Genomic DNA, 22,490 nt, shown 5'->3' with positions numbered 1-22,490 from the left:
AACTTGCTGGTATTTGCAGTTCTACTGTAAGGGGTTAAATACCCATGCATATTTATCTATGTATAGTATTGCTCAACTTTATACATGGTCTTGCTAGAACCTTCAGGGAGGTCACATGTCTCTGTTTTTTACTCTAACTTTCCTGATGAGCTAGGTATAAAAGTCAGGTCCTGTTCCTGGACTGTGGTGTAACTCAGCAGTTTTTGCCGAGAGTCTTGTGAGGAGTGAGCTGCCCCAAGAGAGCTGGAGAACTGGGTTTTTGAAAGAGAGAGACTCCTCGTTGTCTTGTGAGTCCCTACTCTAGCAAGACAACTAAAACCCTAAAAAAGTGCTGCCTATAAGCAGGCCAATTGTCTCAATAGGGACAACTCTATGCTGGAACATAGGGGCCTGGCTTACCGTAGATGGTAAGAGGCAGGAACACAAGACAAGAGAAAAACAACACAGAAATTAACAGAACAGTTCACGCCTAATGTCTGAATAACTACAAACACACTGAACATGTCACTGTTCACACCAACAAACAGACAAGGGAATCCCACCCAGAACCTCATGCATGCAGCTTACCCCAAAGCAGAACATAGTCCTGAGAGGGAGTGAGATAATGAAAAAAATGACCAGCAGCCTCTAGTAAGAGGGGCTGGTATTTACGTGCAGAAGACTTTGTGGTGATTGGCTGCCTGGAGCAATACACATCCAGCCAGCTCAATCATCCTACATCTGTGGAAGTGTGCTCCTGGAACTACAAGTGCCAGGAAAACAATATGAGATCCAATACCTGTAATGGTGCTACCCAGCGATTGCAATGTGAGTGTCAGAGGAAGATCTACTGATCATCTAAGAAAATGTCAGTTCCATTTACTGACTGTAAGTACTGAGCTGTCACCAGGATAGACCATTAACAAGAGCAGATAGACTTATAGCCATTATCCGGGTATTCAAGTTTTGGTGGTATATAATCATGAGTACCGTTGTGCAGGCTAATCACTAGTAAAAGGAATTGTTTTGACTTCATCACTGTATAGCCTCCCCAAAGGTCCTGTGCTAATAATTTGCTCAGGAGACCATGGTCGCATACTTCAGTTGTCAGATTTAGGCATTTAGTTAAAGTTTCTGCAGACTAACAAATACAAGGCAAAAGGTAAACATTAACATATGAGTTAATAACCTCGTAGGTTTCATGACTTAAACCATTACAAACATAACAATGTATTAAGAGGTATGAACATGAATTTCTGGTATATGACTTCTGAACAATAAGTGACATGGCAAAATAAGGTAGGGTGTAAAAAGAGTAGATATACAGCTAAGGGCTCTGTCACACGTGCGTTTTGATGCACTAATTTTTGTACGCATTACTGATGCGTTCAAAAATTCGTGTGACCTAAGCGGGTGTCATGGTGGAAAAAACGCTGCTAGTAGCATTTATCCGTTCAAAGGGGCTCGGTCACACGGGCGTTTTGACGCTCCGAAAGAGCGCTGCCTGCTATCCCCTGCTGCGGCTGTGACAGCTGCTGTCAGAGCTGGTGGCAGAGGAGCATGATGTTCCCTCACGGAATTCAACGGAGCTGGCAATACAGCCGGCTCCATTTAAATTCATGAATGGGTGAGTGCTGCCTCTGATGGGCTGAGCGCATGGACTAATCAGAGGAAGCTCTCAGCTGTCATTCAATAGCTGAGAGCTGCCTCTGATTGGTCACAGTGCTCAACCAATCAGATGCATGCCCATTCAGCAGGCGGGGATTTTAAATCTGCTGAATACTACTCAGAGCAGTGCAGGAGAAGAACCGGCTGGACGCAGCTGAGCCCCAGCAGCTGCAGAGAGGTGAGTATAGATTTATTTTTTTTTACATATTTTTGGATTGATTTTCAGGGAAGGGCTTATATTTGAAGCCCTTCCCCGAAAATCACTGCAGCGCTTGGCGGCAGCCCATTACTTTCAATGGAGCCGGCTGTATGGCCGGCTCCATTGAATTCACTGGGAGAACATAGCACTCTTCTGCCAGAGCTGTGACAGCTGTGGCAGAGGATCGGGATCTTCAGTATATGCTCTCAATGGGGTCGGCGTTGCTGCCGCCGGCCCCGTTGAGCGCAAGAACACTGGTTTGCCGCAGTCACATGCGTTCTGCGAACCGGTGTACTATAATTTTCGCCGCAGGCGTTTTTTTGCATGTCAAATTCGCACATGTGACTGCTGCCATTGAAAAGCATTGGTTCTATCAACTGCAAATTTTTTGGCGCGTGGAAAAACGCATGTAAAAACGCCCATGTGACTGAGCCCTAAATTTGTAACTTGGGCAAATAGCAGGAGGAGCTTTGAATCTAGGCCATCCAATCTCCTCTAAATTTTTCTTTTTCATTTAAGGCACTGGTGCGCATACTTTCGAACCAACAGTTGCTCTTAACAGATTTCATTATGTCAGTAATAGAAGGAATGGAGTTACTATTCCAATGTTGTGTGATGTTGGTTCTACACACAATTAAGATAAGGAGAAGAGGAGTGCGTAGTGTAGGAGGTATTTGATCTGCATCGATATTTAACAAAGCTAGAGCACGATTAGGTTCAATTTGGATGTTGCTAAAATTGACAATTAGTTGAAAGGCCTGAGTCCAAAAATTAGAAACATATTGACACTCCCATCATAAATGTAAAAATGTCCAGTCTGGTGAACCACATCTCCAACACTTCTAAGGAAATCGAGGTGCCATCTTGTTCACAGCATAAGGTGTTATGTACCATCTATATAATATTTTACGAGACTTTTCAAAGTGGTTGGTACATTTAGAGACCATTCAAAGACCGAGTTAATTGAGGAATACGTCTCACTACACTGGTCATCTGAGATTTGGATTTTTAACCTTTTCCAGTCTACTGTCTGACGCCTTCCTACATTCTGATTAAAGGCTGTGCAGCTCTGATGTCAGAAGACGTCCGGCAGGGTATTCTTACTGTATATTGCCGGACGCTCTGTTATCGGGGGCTTCTCTGACATGTCACATACTGCACTACTGGCTCTAGCCAGCAGATGGCACCATTGTATAATGGTAGAAAGAGAAAGCCCCCTAGGAAAACCTGAATCTAAAATTTGCAAGGGGTTAAGTAGTTTTCCCATTTTCTGGGGTATTGTATATAAGATAGCAGGTAGATGGGCCCTAATTGGAGCCTTGAAGCGAACGTCCATTTTGGAGGGAACGTCGATTCTTGTGGGAGGGGGAAATGGTTTTAAAAGGTGACTAATTTGAAGGTACTGGAGGAAGTCTGATTGAGAGATATTAAACCTGCTAGAAAATTCTGAAAAAGACAAAAACCTCAATCTACCCAAAATGGGTTAATATGAGGCAAGCCCAATTTTTTCCAATTAGAAAGAGAGTAGTTTTCAATAGCTACCTCCAGTAAAGTTATTTCAATTTCACATGGGCCAGCATCTGTGGGGCTATTTATCCCTGGCCAGGCTAAGCCATTTATTGCCTGTGATAATTCTATATTGCATGCACAATATTAAAGACACCCTTTTTGCAGTGTATGAAATGAGTTATAGCGGTAATTGACTCTATTAAACCGTTTTATTGTATCCAAATAATGATGTTGCATCTTTTTTGCATATTATTCTTTCTTGTACCTTTCGTAAAATATTGTTTCCTTGACTAAACTAGACTAATCACCTTAGAAGCGCTCGATGAATGACTGTGATTGAACCAATTACAGTCATTCATTGACCACTGGCTGTGATTGGCTAAGCATCAGCCAATCACAGCCAGCGTTTCCAGGAAGCAGTGATTTTTCAATCCCCAGCCAGAAGATGATGAAAAGAAACAGTGATGGGACCCGGAGAAAGCTGCGTCGGCGTCGGAGAGCGCTTCTAAGGTGATGCATGTGTTTTTTTAAAAAATTTTCTGCAGCTAGGGCTTAGATTTCATTTTGACAGTAGGATTTCCTGTCAAAGTTGCATCGCACCGCACGAACATCACAATACAACAGAGAGGAAGACATGGGCTACAAAATCTCATGAGTGGCATGCATATCGCCGGACCTGGGAGATTTTTGTGTTGGGTTGTCGCATGCTACAAAACGTCGCATGTGTCAAGTAACCCATAGGCAAGCATGGGCTTCACATACATGCGATATGTAGCAAAGTGACAAAATTGCGCAACTTTGTCGCCCGTGTGAAGGAGGCCTAAAGTTCATCATCCATAAACCTAGTCTGATCCATTTGAATAGGACTGAGCTGCAATACATCCTATTAACAGGGGTGGCGCTATTTCTGGAAAAATAAGCAGACTTCATTTCCATAATCCTATTTATATAATTGTTCTTTCACTGTTTTTATACAATATTTATTCATTTCCTATGCGGCTTTAATGAAGCTTAATGACCACTAAGATCTCTAATCCTGATTTCTTTATGGTGATGGGGGAGGGGAGCAGGGCTGTTTAAATAAACCATTCTGCTAGATTTGCAGTTTCCCAGTTGTCCTCCATTGGATTCTTCTTACATTATTTACATTGCATAGATCCTGTGCCTGGAGATTTACGGCTCCACCGCTGCACTGACAACAAGGACTGAGCTGTTTGTCTTCCTGCAAAAAAAAAAAGTCATTATTATGAAAGTAAAGCAAGTGCATGGTGCGGCTGCAGCGCTCTCGGCTCTGCTACAACTGCTGTGCAGCATCCTCGCTCTTGAGTGGACACTTCTGCTTAGTGCAGTTACCATTAGTCAGTACATGGGGGAATTTTAATGCAACTCAATAGCTTCCTAATTAATTTTAGTTGTACTTAGAGCACAGGTGTTTATCAGGCCAAATGGAATATTTAGGGCTGGGAATTGCGTACTTGCTTCTAATAGATTACATGATGTCTGCTATAGACCATCACTTATTTGGTGTGAGGTCAGGCCATGGATGCCCACTTACTCCAAAAGAAGGCCAATAATGTTTTCTAGCAGCTCCCATGATCATATCAGCCCATTGTAGTTAATGCTATGGCGCCAACAGCTTGTGACATCCACGTGTCACCCTGGTCTGGGGTGATGTCACCACGACAGCCCTGGACCGTGTGATGTGCCAGGCAGCACAGGCGCAGTGTTATTTGGCAATGGATACCGAGGAAGTAACATCCCCCTGCCGTTCTAGTGCTGATTGGCTGTCCGAGTTGTCTTTTAACACAGTCAGCCTATCAATTCCTGTGTAATTGTATTTAAACCGGCTCCTTCGTGTAAAGGGCGCCAGTTATACGTCCTATGTACTGCCATATCCCATGCCACTGAGTTCTGTGCTATTAGTGTGTGCAGAAGTTCTGATTTAGTGTTCAGCTTCGTGCCTTAAGCTCAAATACTTAGTGGATTGACATTCAGTGATCAGAGTCACCAGTCTGTGCTTCCCGACTTATCTCTTGCAGTGGGGTCTCTCTTTTCAGGGCAGGTGCTTTGCTTGAGGGGTCAGTCAAATTCGGTCTATTCTGGTATACTTGGTCGCCATCACATCTACATCTGATTGTATTTATCACATTAATCTGCCCACTGTTTGGCTCCATGCTCTACTCTGGAATTTGTCACCTACGATTCTACAGACTTGCTATATTCGACGTGACAAGTACTCTCAGCAGTAAGACCCCCGACCATCAACTTAGTGCTAGCCATAGACATTAGGTAAAAATAGTCTTTCCAGCAACTGCTACTCATCCATTAACATGTTGTTTCTACGGAGATAATAAAGGTTGTACTGACCCACTGGAGTAGAATCCTATGATCCTGGGCTTTAAGTCCCAAAGATCCAGCAGAACAATCCCTTTTAGAGGTGACTTTGGAGCCAATCACTTATTATTAGGGTCTATTTCTTAAAGAGGTTGTACCAGAATTGCAAGTTGTGGGTAAGGAAAAACTTGCTGATTGGGGGAGTTCTCAGTGATGAAAAACAGGACCCCCATTCTTGGGATTGGTGAGGGTCTCTGTGGTGAGGCCCCCAACGATCAGCAAGTAATACCCTATCCTGTGGATAGGGGATAACTTGCCATTCTGGTTCAACCCCTTTTAAGGGTTGATTCCCAAATAACTTTTTGGATCTTATTGATGTTAACAATAACATCCTTCCTCCATTTGGTCCACATCAGATGCTAAGGAAGGTAAGTAGCTACTAGACACCACTTGTCCCGCTATTCCCAACTTCTGAATGACTAGACATACTAGAAACGTACAACATATCTATATTACTATCAGAGAGGGTTAACTTGATGGCATGCAAAGATTCAGTGTTTCTATATCAATAGGTGTATATTGTTTAAAGAGTTCCTAAAACCTTCTGGAGGAGATTAATAAAGAATGGCGACCTGCTACGAGTTTACACACTAACGGGATGACACATTCCTTAAGAGAATGCACATGGTAGAATATGGTGCAAACGCCAATGCAAAAAGAGGAGAGGTTTTCGTAGCACTTTTTGTGGCAGTTTTTCATGCAGTTTTTGAGCCAAAATCAGATGTGGAATCAAAGGACATGGGAAATAGAATGGAAAGACACTTCTTCTTCCTGCTGGATACATTTTGTCCTCGGTTCAAAAAACGGCCACAATATAACTGCGTGTGAAACCAGCCTAAGGGTGCGGGCAGACGAGCGTAGGCGTATTTACGTTCGCACGAGCGCAACGTATAATCGCCCGAGCGATCGTTTTTCACCGATCACGACCAGAGCTAGAAAGCGTATTTTCGTTTGTTCCTACTTTGCAAACGGTCTTTTCGGCGATCGAAAATGCGTTGGCGCATATTTCGGTCGCATATGTTCCGGTTTTTTTCGAATTGCCGTTTTTACGCGCCGTAAAATCGCCCATGTGAACGAATACATTCGAAACCATTGCCTCGGATGGTCACGTATATACGTTTGGTCGCAAAAACGCGCCGTTTATGCGCTCGTCTGCCCGCACCCTTAATCAGATTAATGCATCCATCAGATTGACTAGACATTGAGCATTACACTAATAAACATGATCTGCTACTGTATGTTCCCAGGAAGTGCAGCGAGACATAGCTTGCTTACTTATCCATAGATTTAACCCTCTGCAATCCAATTTTGGATTCAGGGTTTCCTAGGGGGCTTTCTCTTTCTGCCATTATACAATGGCGCCATCTGCTGGTAGAGCCAGTACTGCGGTATGTGACATGCTGCAAAGGCCCCCCCGACAACAGAGCAGCCAGTAATCTACAGTAAGAATACCCTGCTGGACGTCTTCTGACATTGCAGCTGTACAGCCTTCAATCAGAATGTCTTTAGACGTCAAACAGTGGATTGGAATGGGTTGAAGCATAGTCATATTGTTGTGGCAAGCTGGCCGCAATCAGAAGGTGGAGCTGGAGTGACATCATGCTGTTGACCCTGGTATTCGTGACCTTTGGTGCTGGATGCCAATGAGTGCCTGTTTCCTGTCACTGCAGAAGTTCCCTTAGGAATCATCTGTCAGGAATCCCTCAATGTTTGATGTTCCTTTCTTTCTCATGCCTACTTCAATATCTCCTGTGGTGTATCAACTGATTGGCCGACAGGGAGATGTTATCCCTACTTGGCCAATGGGTCATGATGGAAGTGTATTTGTTCCGGGTCAGCCTCTACATGGGCGCTGGTAATTTTCCTGCCTGAGGTGTCTGGTGTGCCAATGTTTGTCTGCACAAGTACCCGTGGTGATACTTTTACTATGGGGTTTGTTCACCTGTGCCTACAGATGTAGCAAAAATTAACTTGACATTTACAACTTAATGCTAACTTGACTACAATGCTGTTTTTACGATGCTTAAATCATGTTAATGATGGCTACTAGAGATGAGCGAACGTACTTGTCCGAGCTTGATACTCGTTCGAGTATTAGCGTGTTCGAGATGCTCGTTACTAGAGGCGAGCACCACGCGATGTTCGGGTTACTTTCACTTTCATCTCTGAGACGTTAGCGCGCTTTTCTGGCCAATAGAAAGACAGGGAAGGCATTACAACATCCCCCTGCGACGTTCAAGCCCTATACCACCCCTCTGCAGTGAGTGGCTGGCGAGATCAGGTGTCACCCGAGTATATAAATCGGCCCCTCCCGCGGCTCGTCACAGATGCATTCTGACAGAGATCAGGGAAAGTGCTGCTGATGCCGGAGCTGCTATAGGGAGAGCGTTAGGAGTGATTTTAGGCTTCAAGAACCCCAACGGTCCTTCTTAGGGCCACATCTGACCGTGTGCAGTACTGTTGAGGCTGCTTTTAGCAGTGTTGCACATTTTTATTTTTTTTTTGTATATCGGCCGTGCAGAGCATTGCGTCCTCAGTCTGCAGTCATTGTACAGAGTATAGGGCCAGTACTGGTGAGGCAGGGAAAGAGATATTCAGGCTATATAGGCAGTGGGCTTTTTCCAAAAAATTGTAGAAAAATACTTTATTTGGGCTGCCTGTGACCATCTTCAGTTTACTGCGTGTCTGCTGGGGGTAGTAGTCCTAATTAATACGCAGCTAAGCGTTACAGCAGGCTTGCGCAAAATTGTTTCCTGGATCTGCTGTCTCTGTTACATCAGCGCCGTCATCCCGCCAGAGGGAAACAGTATACATATTATTATACGCTGCCTACAGTATCTATCTGCTGGGGGTAGTAGTCCTAATTAATACGCAGCTAAGCGTTACAGCAGGCTGGCGCAAAATTGTTTCCTGGATCTGCTGTCTCTGTTACATCAGCGTCTTCATCCCGCCAGAGGGAAACAGTATACATAATATTATACGCTGCCTACAGTATCTATCTGCTGGGGGTAGTAGTCCTAATTAATACGCAGCTAAGTGTTACAGCAGGCTGGCGCAAAATTGTTTCCTGGATCTGCTGTCTCTGTTACATCAGCGCCGTCATCCCGCCAGAGGGAAACAGTATACATAATATTATACGCTGCCTACAGTATCTATCTGCTGGGGTTAGTAGTCCTAATTAATACGCAGCTAAGCGTTACAGCAGGCAGACGCAAAATTGTTTCCTGGTCTGCTGTCTCTGTTACATCAGCGCCGTCATCCCGCCAGAGGGAAACAGTATACATAATATTATACGCTGCCTACAGTCAGTATCTATCTGCTGGGGGTAGTAGTCCTAATTAATACGCAGCTAAGCGTTACAGCAGGCTGGCACAAAATTGTTTCCTGGATCTGCTGTCTCTGTTACATCAGCGCCGTCATCCCACCAGAGGGAAACAGTATACATAATATTATACGCTGCCTACAGTATCTATCTGCTGGGGGTAGTAGTCCTAATTAATACGCAGCTAAGCGTTACAGCAGGCTTGCGCAAAATTGTTTTCTGGATCTGCTGTCTCTGTTACATCAGCGCCGTCATCCCACCAGAGGGAAACAGTATACATAATATTATACGCTGCCTACAGTATCTATCTGCTGGGGGTAGTAGTCCTAATTAATACGCAGCTAAGCGTTACAGCAGGCTGGCGCAAAATTGTTTCCTGGATCTGCTGTCTCTGTTACATCAGCGCCGTCATCCCGCCAGAGGGAAACAGTATATATAATATTATACGCTGCCTACAGTATCTATCTGCTGGGGGTAGTAGTCCTAATTAATATGCAGCTAAGCGTTACAGCAGGCTGGCGCAAAATTGTTTCCTGGATCTGCTGTCTCTGTTACATCAGCGCCGTCATCCCGCCAGAGGGAAACAGTATACATAATATTATACGCTGCCTACAGTATCTATCTGCTGGGGGTAGTAGTCCTAATTAATACGCAGCTAAGCGTTACAGCAGGCTTGTGCAAAATTGTTTCCTGGATCTGCTGTCTCTGTTACATCATCACCGTCATCCCGCCAGAGGGAAACAGTATACATAATATTATACGCTGCCTACAGTATCTATCTGCTGGGGGTAGTAGTCCTAATTAATATGCAGCTAAGCGTTACAGCAGGCTGGCGCAAAATTGTTTCCTGGATCTGCTGTCTCTGTTACATCAGCACCGTCATCCCGCCAGAGGGAAACAGTATACATAATATTATACGCTGCCTACAGTATCTATCTGCTGGGGGTAGTAGTCCTAATTAATACGCAGCTAAGCGTTACAGCAGGTTTGCGCAAAATTGTTTCCTGGATCTGCTGTGCGTTCCGTAAGGGAAGTCAGCCTCCAACCACAGGCCAATAAGCGGCACATTTTATTACAGCGTTCTGTTTCTGCACTACTGGTAATACACCATGCTGAGGGGTAGGGGTAGGCCTAGAGGACGTGGACGCGGCCGAGGACGCGGAGGCCCAAGTCAGGGTGTGGGCACAGGCCGAGCTCCTGATCCAGGTGTATTGCAGCCGACTGCTGCGGGATTAGGAGAGAGGCACGTTTCTGGCGTCCCCACATTCATCTCACAATTAATGGGTCCACGCGGTAGACCTTCATTAGAAAATGAGCAGTGTGAGCAGGTCCTGTCGTGGATGGCAGAAAGTGCATCCAGCAATCAATCGACCACCCAGAATTCTGCGCCGTCCACTGCTGCAACTCTGAATCCTCTGGCTGCTGCTCCTCCTTCCTCTTAGCCTCCTCACTCCATTACAATGACACATTCTGAGGAGCAGGCAGACTCCCAGGAACTGTTCTCGGGCCCCTGCCCAGAATGGGCAGCAATGGTTCCGAATCCTCTCCCACTGGAGGAGTTTGTCGTGACCGATGCCCAACCATTGGAAAGTTCCCGGGGTCCGGGGGATGAGGCTGGGGACGTCCGGCAACTGTCTCAAGAGCTTTCAGTGGGTGAGGAGGACGATGACGATGAGACACAGTTGTCTATCACTCAGGTAGTAGTAATTGCAGTAAGTCCGAGGGAGGAGCGCACAGAGGATTCGGAGGAAGAGCAGCAGGACGATGAGGTGACTGACCCCACCTGGTTTGCTACGCCTACTGAGGACAGGTCTTCAGAGGGGGAGGCAAGTGCAGCAGCAGGGCAGGTTGGAAGAGGCAGTGCGGTGGCCAGGGGTAGAGGCAGGGCCACACCGAATAATCCACCGACTGTTTCCCAAAGCGCCCCCTCGCGCCATGCCACCCTGCAGAGGCCGAGGTGCTCAAAGCTCTGGCAGTTTTTCACTGAGAGTGCAGACGACCGACGAACAGTGGTGTGCAACCTTTGTTGCGCCAAGATCAGCCGGGGAGCCACCACCAGCATGCGCAGACATATGATGGCCAAGTACCCCACAAGGTGGGACGAAGGCCGTTCACCGCCTCCGGTTTGCACCACTGCCTCTCCCCCTGTGCCCCAACCTGCCACTGAGATCCAACCCCCCTCTCAGGACACAGGCACTACTGTCTCCTGGCCTGCACCCACACCCTCACCTCCGCTGTGCTCGGCCCCATCCACCAATGTCTCTCAGCGCACCGTCCAGCCGTCGCTAGCGCAAGTGTTGGAGCACAAGCGCAAGTACGCCGCCACGCACCCGCACGCTCAAGCGTTAAACGTGCACATAGCCAAATTTATCAGCCTGGAGATGCTGCCGTATAGGGTTGTGGAAAAGGAGGCTTTCAAAGGTATGATGGCGGCCGCGGCCCCGCGCTACTCAGTTCCCAGTCGTCACTACTTTTCCCGATGTGCCGTCCCAGCCCTGCACGACCACGTCTCCCGCAACATTGTACGCGCCCTCACCAACGCGGTTACTGGCAAGGTCCACTTAACAACGGACACGTGGACAAGCACAGGCGGGCAGGTCCACTATATCTCCCTGACGGCACATTGGGTGAATTTAGTGGAGGCTGGGACCGAGTCAGAGCCTGGGACCGCTCACGTCCTACCCACCCCCAGAATTGCGGGCCCCAGCTCGGTGGTGGTATCTGCAGCGGTGTATGCTTCCTCCACTAAACCACCCTCCTCCTCCTCCTCCTACGCAACCCCTGTCTCGCAATCAAGATGTGTCAGCAGCAGCACGTCGCCAGCAGTCGGTGTCGCGCGGCGTGGCAGCACAGCGGTGGGCAAGCGTCAGCAGGCCGTGCTGAAACTACTCAGCTTAGGAGAGAAGAGGCACACGGCCCACGAACTGCTGCAGGGTCTGACAGAGCAGACCGACCGCTGGCTTGCGCCGCTGAGCCTCCAACCGGGCATGGTCGTGTGTGACAACGGCCGTAACCTGGTGGCGGCTCTGCAGCTCGGCAGCCTCACGCACGTGCCATGCCTGGCCCACGTCTTTAATTTGGTGGTTCAGCGCTTTCTGAAAAGCTACCCACGCTTGTCAGACCTGCTCAGAAAGGTGCGCCGGCTCTGCGCACATTTGCGCAAGTCCCACACGGACGCTGCCACCCTGCGCACCCTGCAACATCGGTTTCATATGCCAATGCACCGACTGCTGTGCGACGTGCCCACACGGTGGATCTCTACGCTTCACATGTTGGCCAGGCTCTATGAGCAGCGTAGAGCTATAGTGGAATACCAACTCCAACATGGGCGGCGCAGTAGGAGTCAGCCTCCTCAATTCTTTACAGAAGAGTGGGCCTGGTTGGCAGACATCTGCCAGGTCCTTGGAAACTTTGAGGAGTCTACCCAGATGGTGAGCGGCGATGCTGCAATCATTAGCGTCACCATTCCTCTGCTATGCCTCTTGAGAAGTTCCCTGCAAAGCATAAAGGCAGACGCTTTGCGCTCGGAAACAGAGGCGGGGGAAGACAGTATGTCGCTGGATAGTCAGAGCACCCTCCTGTCTAAATCTCAGTGCGTTGAGGAGGAGGAGCATGAGGAGGATGAGGAGGAGGGGGAAGAGACAGCTAAGGGTACCCATGCTGCTTGCCTGTCATCCTTTCAGCGTGTATGGCCTGAGGAGGAGGAGGAGGAGGAGGAGGAGGATCCTGAAAGTGATCTTCCTAGTGAGGACAGCCATGTGTTGCGTACAGGTACCCTGGCACACATGGCTGACTTCATGTTAGGATGCCTTTCTCGTGACCCTCGCGTTACACGCATTCTGGCCACTACGGATTACTGGGTGTACACACTGCTCGACCCACGGTATAAGGAGAACCTTTCCACTCCCATACCCGAAGAGGAAAGGGGTTCGAGAGTGATGCTATACCACAGGACCCTGGCGGACAAACTGATGGTAAAATTCCCATCTGACAGCGCTAGTGGCCGAAGGCGCAGTTCCGAGGGCCAGGTAGCAGGGGAGGCACGGAGATCAGGCAGCATGTACAGCACTGGCAGGGGAACATTCTCCAAGGCCTTTGCCAGCTTTATGGCTCCCCAGCAAGACTGTGTCACCGCTCCCCAGTCAAGGCTGAGTTGGCGGGAGCACTGTAAAAGGATGGTGAGGGAGTACGTAGCCGATCGCACGACCGTCCTCCGTGACGCCTCTGCCCCCTACAACTACTGGGTGTCGAAGCTGGACACGTGGCCTGAACTCGCGCTGTATGCCCTGGAGGTGCTTGCTTGTCCTGCGGCTAGCGTCTTGTCAGAGAGGGTGTTTAGTGCGGCTGGGGGAATCATCACAGATAAGCGTACCCGCCTGTCAACCGACAGTGCCGACAGGCTAACACTCATCAAGATGAACAAAGCCTGGATTTCCCCAGACTTCTCTTCTCCACCAGCGGACAGCAGCGATACCTAAGCAATACGTAGGCTGCACCCGTGGATGGAAGCATTGTTCTCTATCACCATCAAAAACGTGGACCTTTTAGCTTCATCAATCTGTGTATAATATTCATCCTCCTGCTCCTGCTCCTCCTCCTGAAACCTGACGTAATCACGCCGAACAGGCAATTTTTCTTAGGGCCACAAGGCTCAGTCATATAATTTTTGTAAACAATGTTTATACGTTTCAATGCTCATTAAAGCGTTGAAACTTGCACCTGAACCAATTTTTATTTTAACTGGGCTGCCTCCAGGCCTAGTTACAAATTAAGCCACATTAACCAAAGCGATTAATGGGTTTCACCTGCCCTCTTGGTTGGGCATGGGCAATTTTTCTGACGTACATTAGTACTGTTGGTACACCAATTTTTTGGGGCCCTCGCCTACAGTGTAATCCAATTAATTTTTTGCCCACCTGCATTAAAGCTGACGTTACATCAGCTGTGATGGGCACTGCAATGGGATACATTTATGTACAGCCGGTGGGTTCCAGGGAGCCACCCATGCTGTGGGTGCACACGGAATTCCCATTGCGGAGTTGTACCTGCCTGTGACTATTTATAAAAAACCGCGGTCTGACTGGCGCATGCAGACACCTTGACAGAATGAATAGTGTGTGGCACATAGGTTCCCCATTGCTATGCCCACGTGTGCAGCTCCTGATGGCGGTGGCACAGGATTATATTTCTCATTGCTTCTGTACAGCATTGTGGGCTATCGCCCCGCCCCTTTTAAAGAGGGTCGCTGCCTAGCCGTGCCAACCCTCTGCAGTGTGTGCCTGCGGTTCCTCCTCATGGCAGACGCACTTATAAATAGACATGAGGGTGGTGTGGCTATGAGGCCAGCGTGTGGCATGAGTGCAGCTGAAGGCTGCGCAGGGACACTTTGGTCTGCGCTGTGGACACTGGGTCGTGCGGGGAAGGGGGGGGGGGGTTGGGCAGCATGTTACCCAGGAGAAGTGGCAGCGGAGTGTCATGCAGGCAGTGATTGTGCTTTGTTGGAGGTAGTGTGGTGCTTAGCTAAGGTATGCCATGCTAATGAGGGCTTTTCAGAAGTAAAAGTTGTTGGGAGGGGGGGGGCACTCTTGCCGCTATTGTGGCTTAATAGTGGGACCTGCAAACTTGAGATGCAGCCCAACATGTAGCCCTTCGCCTGCCCTATCCGTTGCTGTGTCGTTCCCATCACTTTCTTGAATTGCCCCGATTTTCACAAATGAAAATCTTAGCGAGCATCAGCGATATACAAAAATGCTCGGGTCGCCCATTGACTTCAATGGGGTTCGTTACTCGAAATGAACCCTCGAGCATCGCGAAAATTTCATCCCGAGTAACGAGCACCCGAGCATTTTGGTGCTCGCTCATCTCTAATGGCTACATCTATAGCTCTCCAAGCATTTCCATCTGCTCATATATCCTTCCTTATCTTCCATCTAAGGAAGGCTAGGTCCCTTAGGTTTGAGACGTGAGGCTGTTTCTATCGGTATGATTACCCTGGCTTCAGTCAGGGTCCACCCAGCCATAGTTGGTTAGGGAGAGCGTTCTCCACTTCTATATTTTGGCTTTGTTTTGGTGATGTACTGAATTTACATGTTGGTTGATTGTAGATATTATTACTTCTTAGTCTGAACTATTGGTGATATCCCTGTCGGGCATCATAGTTGCTTCTTACATAAATGTAACACATATGTACTCCTGCTGTCCATATGGACTAGTAAATAGAAATATACACCCCATTACTTTACCCTAAAGGCAGTGGCCATTAATATCAGAACTTGGGTCCCAAAATTGAATACAGTTCTATGCAGGTGTAGCAAACTTCAATTTGACATTTAATGCCTTTATGTACCACTGAAATTAATGATATTGCCAAAGTACAGGCATTATAGTCATAGCTCCTGAGTCTGCATATGGGGGTAAGAAAGAGTAAATAGAGTAACGGAGGTCACTAATGGGGCTTTGGTGGCTTTAAAATGGGTGGTCCTAGTTTTTTTCCCCCTGGGCCTTGTCATGGGGAGGAGTTTTTGAGATTTATGAATAGGGTCCAGGCAGAGGGTGTTCTTTTTTCACTGAAAAAACTCCCTCCCCCACTTTTTTAATCTAGTAGTTTTTTATTAACTTTTGTTTAATACCATAAATATAAAAAAAAAATTCCAACCCCTACCCACCCCCACAAAAGTAACAAAGTAAACCACTGTCTTTCAGGTCCTTGAACATACCTTATCCCTTTCCATCATTAATACAATTTGTCCATTAGAGAAACTCCACAAAATTCTCCACTTTAGCTCATAGAGAGAAGCCATTCATCTTCAGTGGTTCACAATTCCTAAAATCCCTCTAAAAGGAAAAATTCTGTCCCTGGTCAAGGCAGCCGTAGCAAGACTCGATTCATCTAACCAGATTGATCATTCATCTTCAAATTTCTTTCTCACTCCTCTTTTAATATACACTCATTGTCAAAAAAAAATCCCTCCCCTAGAAGGAGTTGTCGGAATGGAATGAAGCTTTAGATATGTGATTGTAATATTGATGTAAGTGATTACTATATCAGAGCAAAAGGAGAATTGTGGAAAACTGAACACTTGAAGTACTCTGTTGATCCACCTAGTTACAAGATGTGATGTGGGTAGGCATGGAGGCTCTAGTACCCTGTTGTACCACCTCTAATTTGGATACAAGATGTCATAAGGGCAGGCATGGAGGCTCTAGTACCTTCTCTAGCTTGAATATAATATGTGATACAGGCAGGAATGGAGGCTCTAGTACTCTGTTGTACCACCTCTAGCTTAAATACAAGATGTGATATGGATGGGCATGGAGGTTCTAGTACCCTGTTGTACCGCCTCTATCTAGGATTCAAGATGTCATACGGGTAGGCGTGGAGGCTCTAGTACCCGGTTGGGCTGTCTCTAGCGTAGATACAAGATTTGATAAAGGCAGGCATGGATGCTCTAGTAACCTGTTGTACCACCTCTAGCTTTGATGAAAGATGTAATACAGGTGGGCATGGAGGCTCTAGTACCCTCTTTTACCGCCTCTAGCTTGGATACAAGATGTGATACGGGCAGGCATTGAGGCATACATGTTCTGTATAGTTTCCTTCAGCATATTGCCTCACATTTGCTGTAACTGAGTCTCTGGATTGTGCAAACTCATAGGCTGTCGAAGTTGGCATCCCAGATAGTCCCATACATGTTCTATTGGCAATAAATCTGGCAACCAGGCAGGCCACGGAAGTATGACAATTTTGTGAAAGCCTTCCTATGACACCCTTGTGTGTGTGGCCGAGCATTATCTAGACCATCACACCAGCAGTGGGGGTAGTGTGCCACTCCATAGCAAGGATAGGATTGAGATGCTCACCCCTAGGACTCCAGACATGAAACCGAGCGTCATCAGTGCCTAAACTAAACCTGGATTAGTTGCTAAAGACAACTTAGTTCCATTCTGTAGCAATCCAGTTTTGTTGTTTACAACACCACTACAAACGGAGGCAACGGTTGATGGGTGTCAAGTGCGGTGCGGTGAAACCAAATGTCCTTCAGCCAAGAGCCTGGAAATGATTTCGACAGACACAAGGTTCCGTAACAATGGTGTCACTTCTCTTTGGATGGTGGACAATGAAACAGTTGGAGCTGCTTATGCTTATCAGATGATCAGACGATCCTCTTTACTGGCGGTCTGTTGAGGGTGTCCTGAGCCCGGTCGCCTTGTGTGCCCTCACACATCCACTGGTCTTGACACCTCCTAACAGTCTGGTTAGAACGGCCCAGGTGGCAGCAACTCATCAACACAACCATCCGGCTTCTCACATTCCAATAATGTGCCCCTCTAAGATTCTGCTAACTGGGCATAATCTATGATTGTGTCGTAGCAGCATCTAGTGGTCAACAAGCCCTAAACAAGTGGAAAATGACATCACTACACACAAGAAGCCTCCGAAAGCCTTTTTACAGGTCAAGAGTAGAACCACTTTTAGGACATCAGGTGACAAAACTAATCTAATCCCATCCCAACTCTAATCATTTACATATCTGCCTGAGATGGGACTGCATGCCAAGTTGTCCACCAAATTGTCAACTCCTTCTAGCGACTTGATTTGTTTTTTTTACAAAGGGTGTATATACTGTAAGTTTTTCCATGGTTATCAACCAATTAACCTTATAATAAATTGCCGTATAGTAAGGAAAGTTTTCTGCAGCCATTTCTAAGCAATAAGCTCATTAGCCATATATAATGTCTTAGCGACATACAGCTTCCCTCCTACCCCTTTTAATTACATAATTCTGTTCTGCTTTTTGTCACAGCACGTGGGCTAATCTTGCAGGTGTCATTTAAGTTACCAGGCTGGGTATTCTTACTGGTAGTTGCTGGGCATTACAGTGGTGTTCCTGGCTAATTAGCATAAAATGTATTCTCCCAGGTTTACAGTTACATTATGCAAAGATTGATGGACTGTCTATAAATGCTACGGCCAATCCAAGCCTCATCCTACCTTGGCGTCCGTGTGTTTATTTCAAATATTATGGTTTTTCTAAATAACCCTTTCGGTTATGGCTGATTGTCTCTTTGGTTGGGTTCAACTCTGTGTCCCCCATGTACAAAGCGGAAGCAGTTATGCCTTGCTGTAAATGTCAGGTTAACATTTGCTACATTTGTAGCTTTATATGCATTTTTGCTATTGAAGGGATATTTACAAAATAAAAAGGAGAGCTTGTGTAGCAATTTACAGTCATATTATGAAACATTGATTTGCATTCTATATTGTTACATAGTTATGTACTGCAAGTGTGTTGAAGAAAGAAACAAATCTGTTCCTTTCTATGGATTGATCCCAGGTTCTTATTCTTTTATATGCTATTTAGGGCTGAATTGATCAATGCAATAGCCAGCTGGGATGCTGCTGTTGCTGTTTCTGCCTACTGCTTAATACTGAGCAAGGGCTGGAGCTGGCAGGTAGCAGAGAGGCAGAGACAGAAAGAGAGAAGAGGTGGGGGTGGAGGATGGAGCCAGTCACAAAGCCCCAGCATAGCGACACAGAGACACAGAGTAGATGGAACCATGCAGACACACTGAAAGTTAACACAGCAAATGAGTGGCATTCAATGGGCACAGGATTAAAATGATGCATTTCCTCCTCTAGCTTGGATGTGCAAAGCCAACCTCTGCTGCTACTACTGCTGCTGCTGCTACTAACCAGGACTGCTGCTGAATGATGCTGCTGGAGGCTGGAGGCTTGAGCTCTATGTAGATTTGGAGAGAATGAAAGGATTGCATTGAAAAATCCAGAAGATAGAGGTGTATGTGTGAATATCCTGGATGGACTGATTGCATGCAGCAGGACACTTTGTCCAGGAGCAGCTTGCCCAAGATAACTGGATGTGATGGGACCACATTGCAAGCAGAGAGGAAGCAGTAGCAACATCTCATGGGTGACAGCTGAAGCTTGATCTGTCACTTAGATTTTGGATTGTGCCACTAGGATTTAGTAATATTGTGTGCTGCCCAGGGGGGAAGCGTGAAGCCTCACCTCATCATCATCACATGAGAAAGGGTTTCCCTAGCTGCCTCTGCCCATGGCTGACTCCCTTCAGTCAATAATCTGAGCACTGGATGAAAGGGCTTCATGTACTTCTAGCTCACCTGGCACCTATATGCCCTATACACCCACATATGGGAGACTGTGGAACGTATGGCGTGCTACTACCTTGTCATTAGCTCCACTCATCTCAGCAATGGGCACTTTCGTAGTATTAAAGGAGTTTTCAGGGGGCCTCTCCATAAGGCTGGGACCACCTTACCGGTAATGCCACCATTTCATTCTACTGCCTTATTGCTATGTTATGTGTTCTTATATTACTATTGTATTGCTGATCCATTGCATCACAAAAAAAAAGTTGTCTTTAGTTATGGAAGCCTGCAAATTGGCGTTCATGGGTATAGCCTTAATTCTTCATGATCCTTCTTTATACATGGGTTATCTTGGCATCGAGGTGCCATGTTGATTGAACTTAAGCCCAGAAGAAATCACAATATCCTCAAACAAAGGGATCTGTATAAATACCCCCTGGCTAAAAACCTGAGCTGTGGGTGAGGAAGCCTGCTGTCTGCCAGGATGTTCTCTGTTCAGCGATCAATATACATTGATATTACTGGCCTATTGATCTGCATTGAAACTTGCCAGTAACGTACCTGGGTATCATTATTAATAGATGCAGGCATGCACTCAGTAGGACTTTACATGCTCTACAATTACACTGAACAGATTTAACCAGTGCATGTGTCATATGGAGTCATATCCAGCTAGGAAGGGAAAGAACTTTTGTCCTATAGTTTTCCCTGCCAAGGATCTCCCATAGACTATTGTGGGCATACACGAAATCAAGTCATAATACATATTTAATACTGTACAGAGATCTGAGACTTACAATGGCCTACAGCGTCTTCCAGATAACCTAAGATTAACCTAGATTTACAGATGTCTGCGGTTTTAGACTGTTACTGTACATTCTGGCTTCATTTTTCAGGAAGGGGTTAAATATTGTTGCAATTTCCTAAGCAGTATATTAAGGATGTTTTAAAAAAAAAAACAATGTAACAAAAGGATTGTAGGAAATGTTTCTGTGCATCCATACTGTACACACTGTTGCTTTTACGTTGTTGGTTTGTACACCGCAGGCACGCTGGTCACATGACCCTTATAGACTATGATGCATGAGGTGATAGATCTGCCATGTGGGATTGCTTTTTCATCGTGAATATTCGCTTTTAGACATTAAATCAATGTCAAGGCTACCCAAAAAATGGCAGACTTTGTGCATAAATATATTGACCGTTTTCCAGTGGAGTGGAACTTATTGCTACATACCGTCACCCTCCTTGCGCAATATTATGGCGATGGCTTCCAAACAGTTGATCATTCTCTATTATTGCACTATTGGCAACAGTTTCTTAGTAAACTTTCTCCTTGGTCGGCTCTGAGACACTTGTATTAAGCCTGTGGATTTTTTTTGCATGTGGTTCGCTTGTAATATGAACACTTCTAACTAATTGTAACGGCGTTTTGTACGTTCCAAGTGGCAATCTTAAAGCCACTTTTCTTTCCCGCAAGTCCCCCTTAAAGCTACTTATTACACAAGCTACATATTAGGAGCAAGCTGCTATATCAACACTACACATCAATGGTCTATCACTGAGTCACTTGCTATTTTTGCGCGCCAGTCTGAAAGCAGTTCAGTACTTTTTTCCAGTGCTCTGTCGATCAGATGTAGCAGAGCAGAGTTTGTCATTCAACATCACAAAGTGGTTTTACATAGCGCTGCAAGCAGTGTTACTAAATAATAACATTGCACCAAGAATGCAGATCCAAAGAGGTGGTGTAAATGACGAATACAGCTCTGCTACATCTAGCTTATATATAATAGGTCATTTATAATGGGCTGGAACTTTAAGAGATCGGGTCTCTAGGAAAGAAGATTGTACTGAGTTAAATCCACATGGCAAAGCGCATCAATGTACTGTATTCCCCAAGTTCTTATAGTCAGCAGTGTGGACATACCGTAAGGATATACCGTAAGAATATACAGTCAATGCAGTCTGCTGTCTCCAGATATGGATAAATTATAGGAGCTTTTTCATAAACTGCGAGGAATGAATACATTTCCTTAATCGCTTTCTCATGGTAGCAATACTGTGTAACCACATTGTAACTTCCTTTATTATGGGCGCAAACCCCGAATTCCCCTTCCCACAGTTCTGCAGAACCGAACTTAGTAAAAGTACAGTGATGCACATAGGTGCCTCCCCGGCACTAAGCACCCGGGGCACATGCCCCGCAAACTTTCCCTCAGCTGTATACCCATCTATGATTAGCTTATCTTCAAAAGTAGAATGTATTGCAAGTTAGTCTATCTTGGCTAATAAATGACTTAGAAGCTGTCATTTTAAATATTATTTTAGGGTATTGCATGCCAAGCGATTGCCTAATGCAGAGTTCTTAGTGTAAATGATTGTTGTAAAACAGTGGTCTCCAATTGTGGCGCTTTAAATTTTGCATAGTTACACTTCCCGGCATGCACAGTCAGCAAATGCTGCTTGATGAAAACAGGTGCTATTTATGCAGTATGTCCATGAGGTAGTAAGAGAGGGACTGATGCCTCTCAGTGCAGTGCACTGATGATAATAGGTTACCAAAAGAGGTGGCTGCAGGTCACTGGAATGGAAGTTGTTTTTCTTCAGAACTATAATCAGACTCCTACAGTAGGGTGCAAACGTTTTAGGCAGGTGTGGGAAAAGGCTGCAAAGTAGGAACGCTTTCAAAATAGAAGTGTCAATAGTTTATTTTTGTCGATTTAACAAAATGCAAAGTGACTGAAAAAAAGAGAAATCTAAATCAAATCAATATTTGGTGTGACCGCAACATCAGTTCTTTTTGATACACTTGCACACAGTTTTTGAAGGAACTCGGCAAGGAGGTTGTTCCAAACATCTTCGAGAACTAAGCACAGGTCTTCCGTAGATGTAGCTTGTTCAACTCCTTCTGCCTCTTCATGTAATCCCAGACAGACTGGATGATGCTGAAATCAGGGCTCTGTGGGGTCATATCATCACTTCCAGGACTCCTTGTTCTTCTTTATGCTGAAGCTAATTATTAATGACATTGCTTGGGGTCGTTGTTCTGGCGCAGAATGAATTTGGAGCCAATCAGATGCCTTCCATTTTTGAAAGCATTCTTACTTTGCAGCATTTTTTCCACGCCTGCCTAAAACTTTTGCACATTACAGTATGGTAACATTATTCCTTCACAGGGGTATTATGGTTCCCGGAAACTAAATTTAGGAATTGTAAACTGAAAAGTTACAGGATTTTATAATATGCTTTCTTTATCAATTCCTCAGAATTTCAACATCTCTGCTTGCTGTT

At 45.9% G+C, this 22,490-nt stretch overlaps 1 protein-coding gene across 1 annotated transcript in view; it reads left to right on the top strand.

Annotated features, from left to right (window-relative positions):
• The first annotated feature begins 19,096 nt into the window (after nucleotides 1-19,096).
• The window catches only part of ZNF804B (zinc finger protein 804B), a 424,361-nt gene continuing 420,967 nt past the window's right edge, over nucleotides 19,097-22,490 (top strand). The window contains exon 1 of the mRNA XM_066585018.1: nucleotides 19,097-19,371. Coding sequence (XP_066441115.1) covers nucleotides 19,261-19,371 — 111 coding nt within the window. The 5' untranslated portion in view covers nucleotides 19,097-19,260. The remainder of the gene's footprint in view (nucleotides 19,372-22,490) is intronic.

The sequence above is a fragment of the Eleutherodactylus coqui genome, chromosome 12, assembly GCF_035609145.1.
Source record: "Eleutherodactylus coqui strain aEleCoq1 chromosome 12, aEleCoq1.hap1, whole genome shotgun sequence".
Lineage (NCBI taxonomy): Eukaryota > Metazoa > Chordata > Amphibia > Anura > Eleutherodactylidae > Eleutherodactylus > Eleutherodactylus coqui.
Note: the sequence above shows the minus strand (reverse complement) of the source record. Positions and strands in the feature narration are given on the sequence as shown.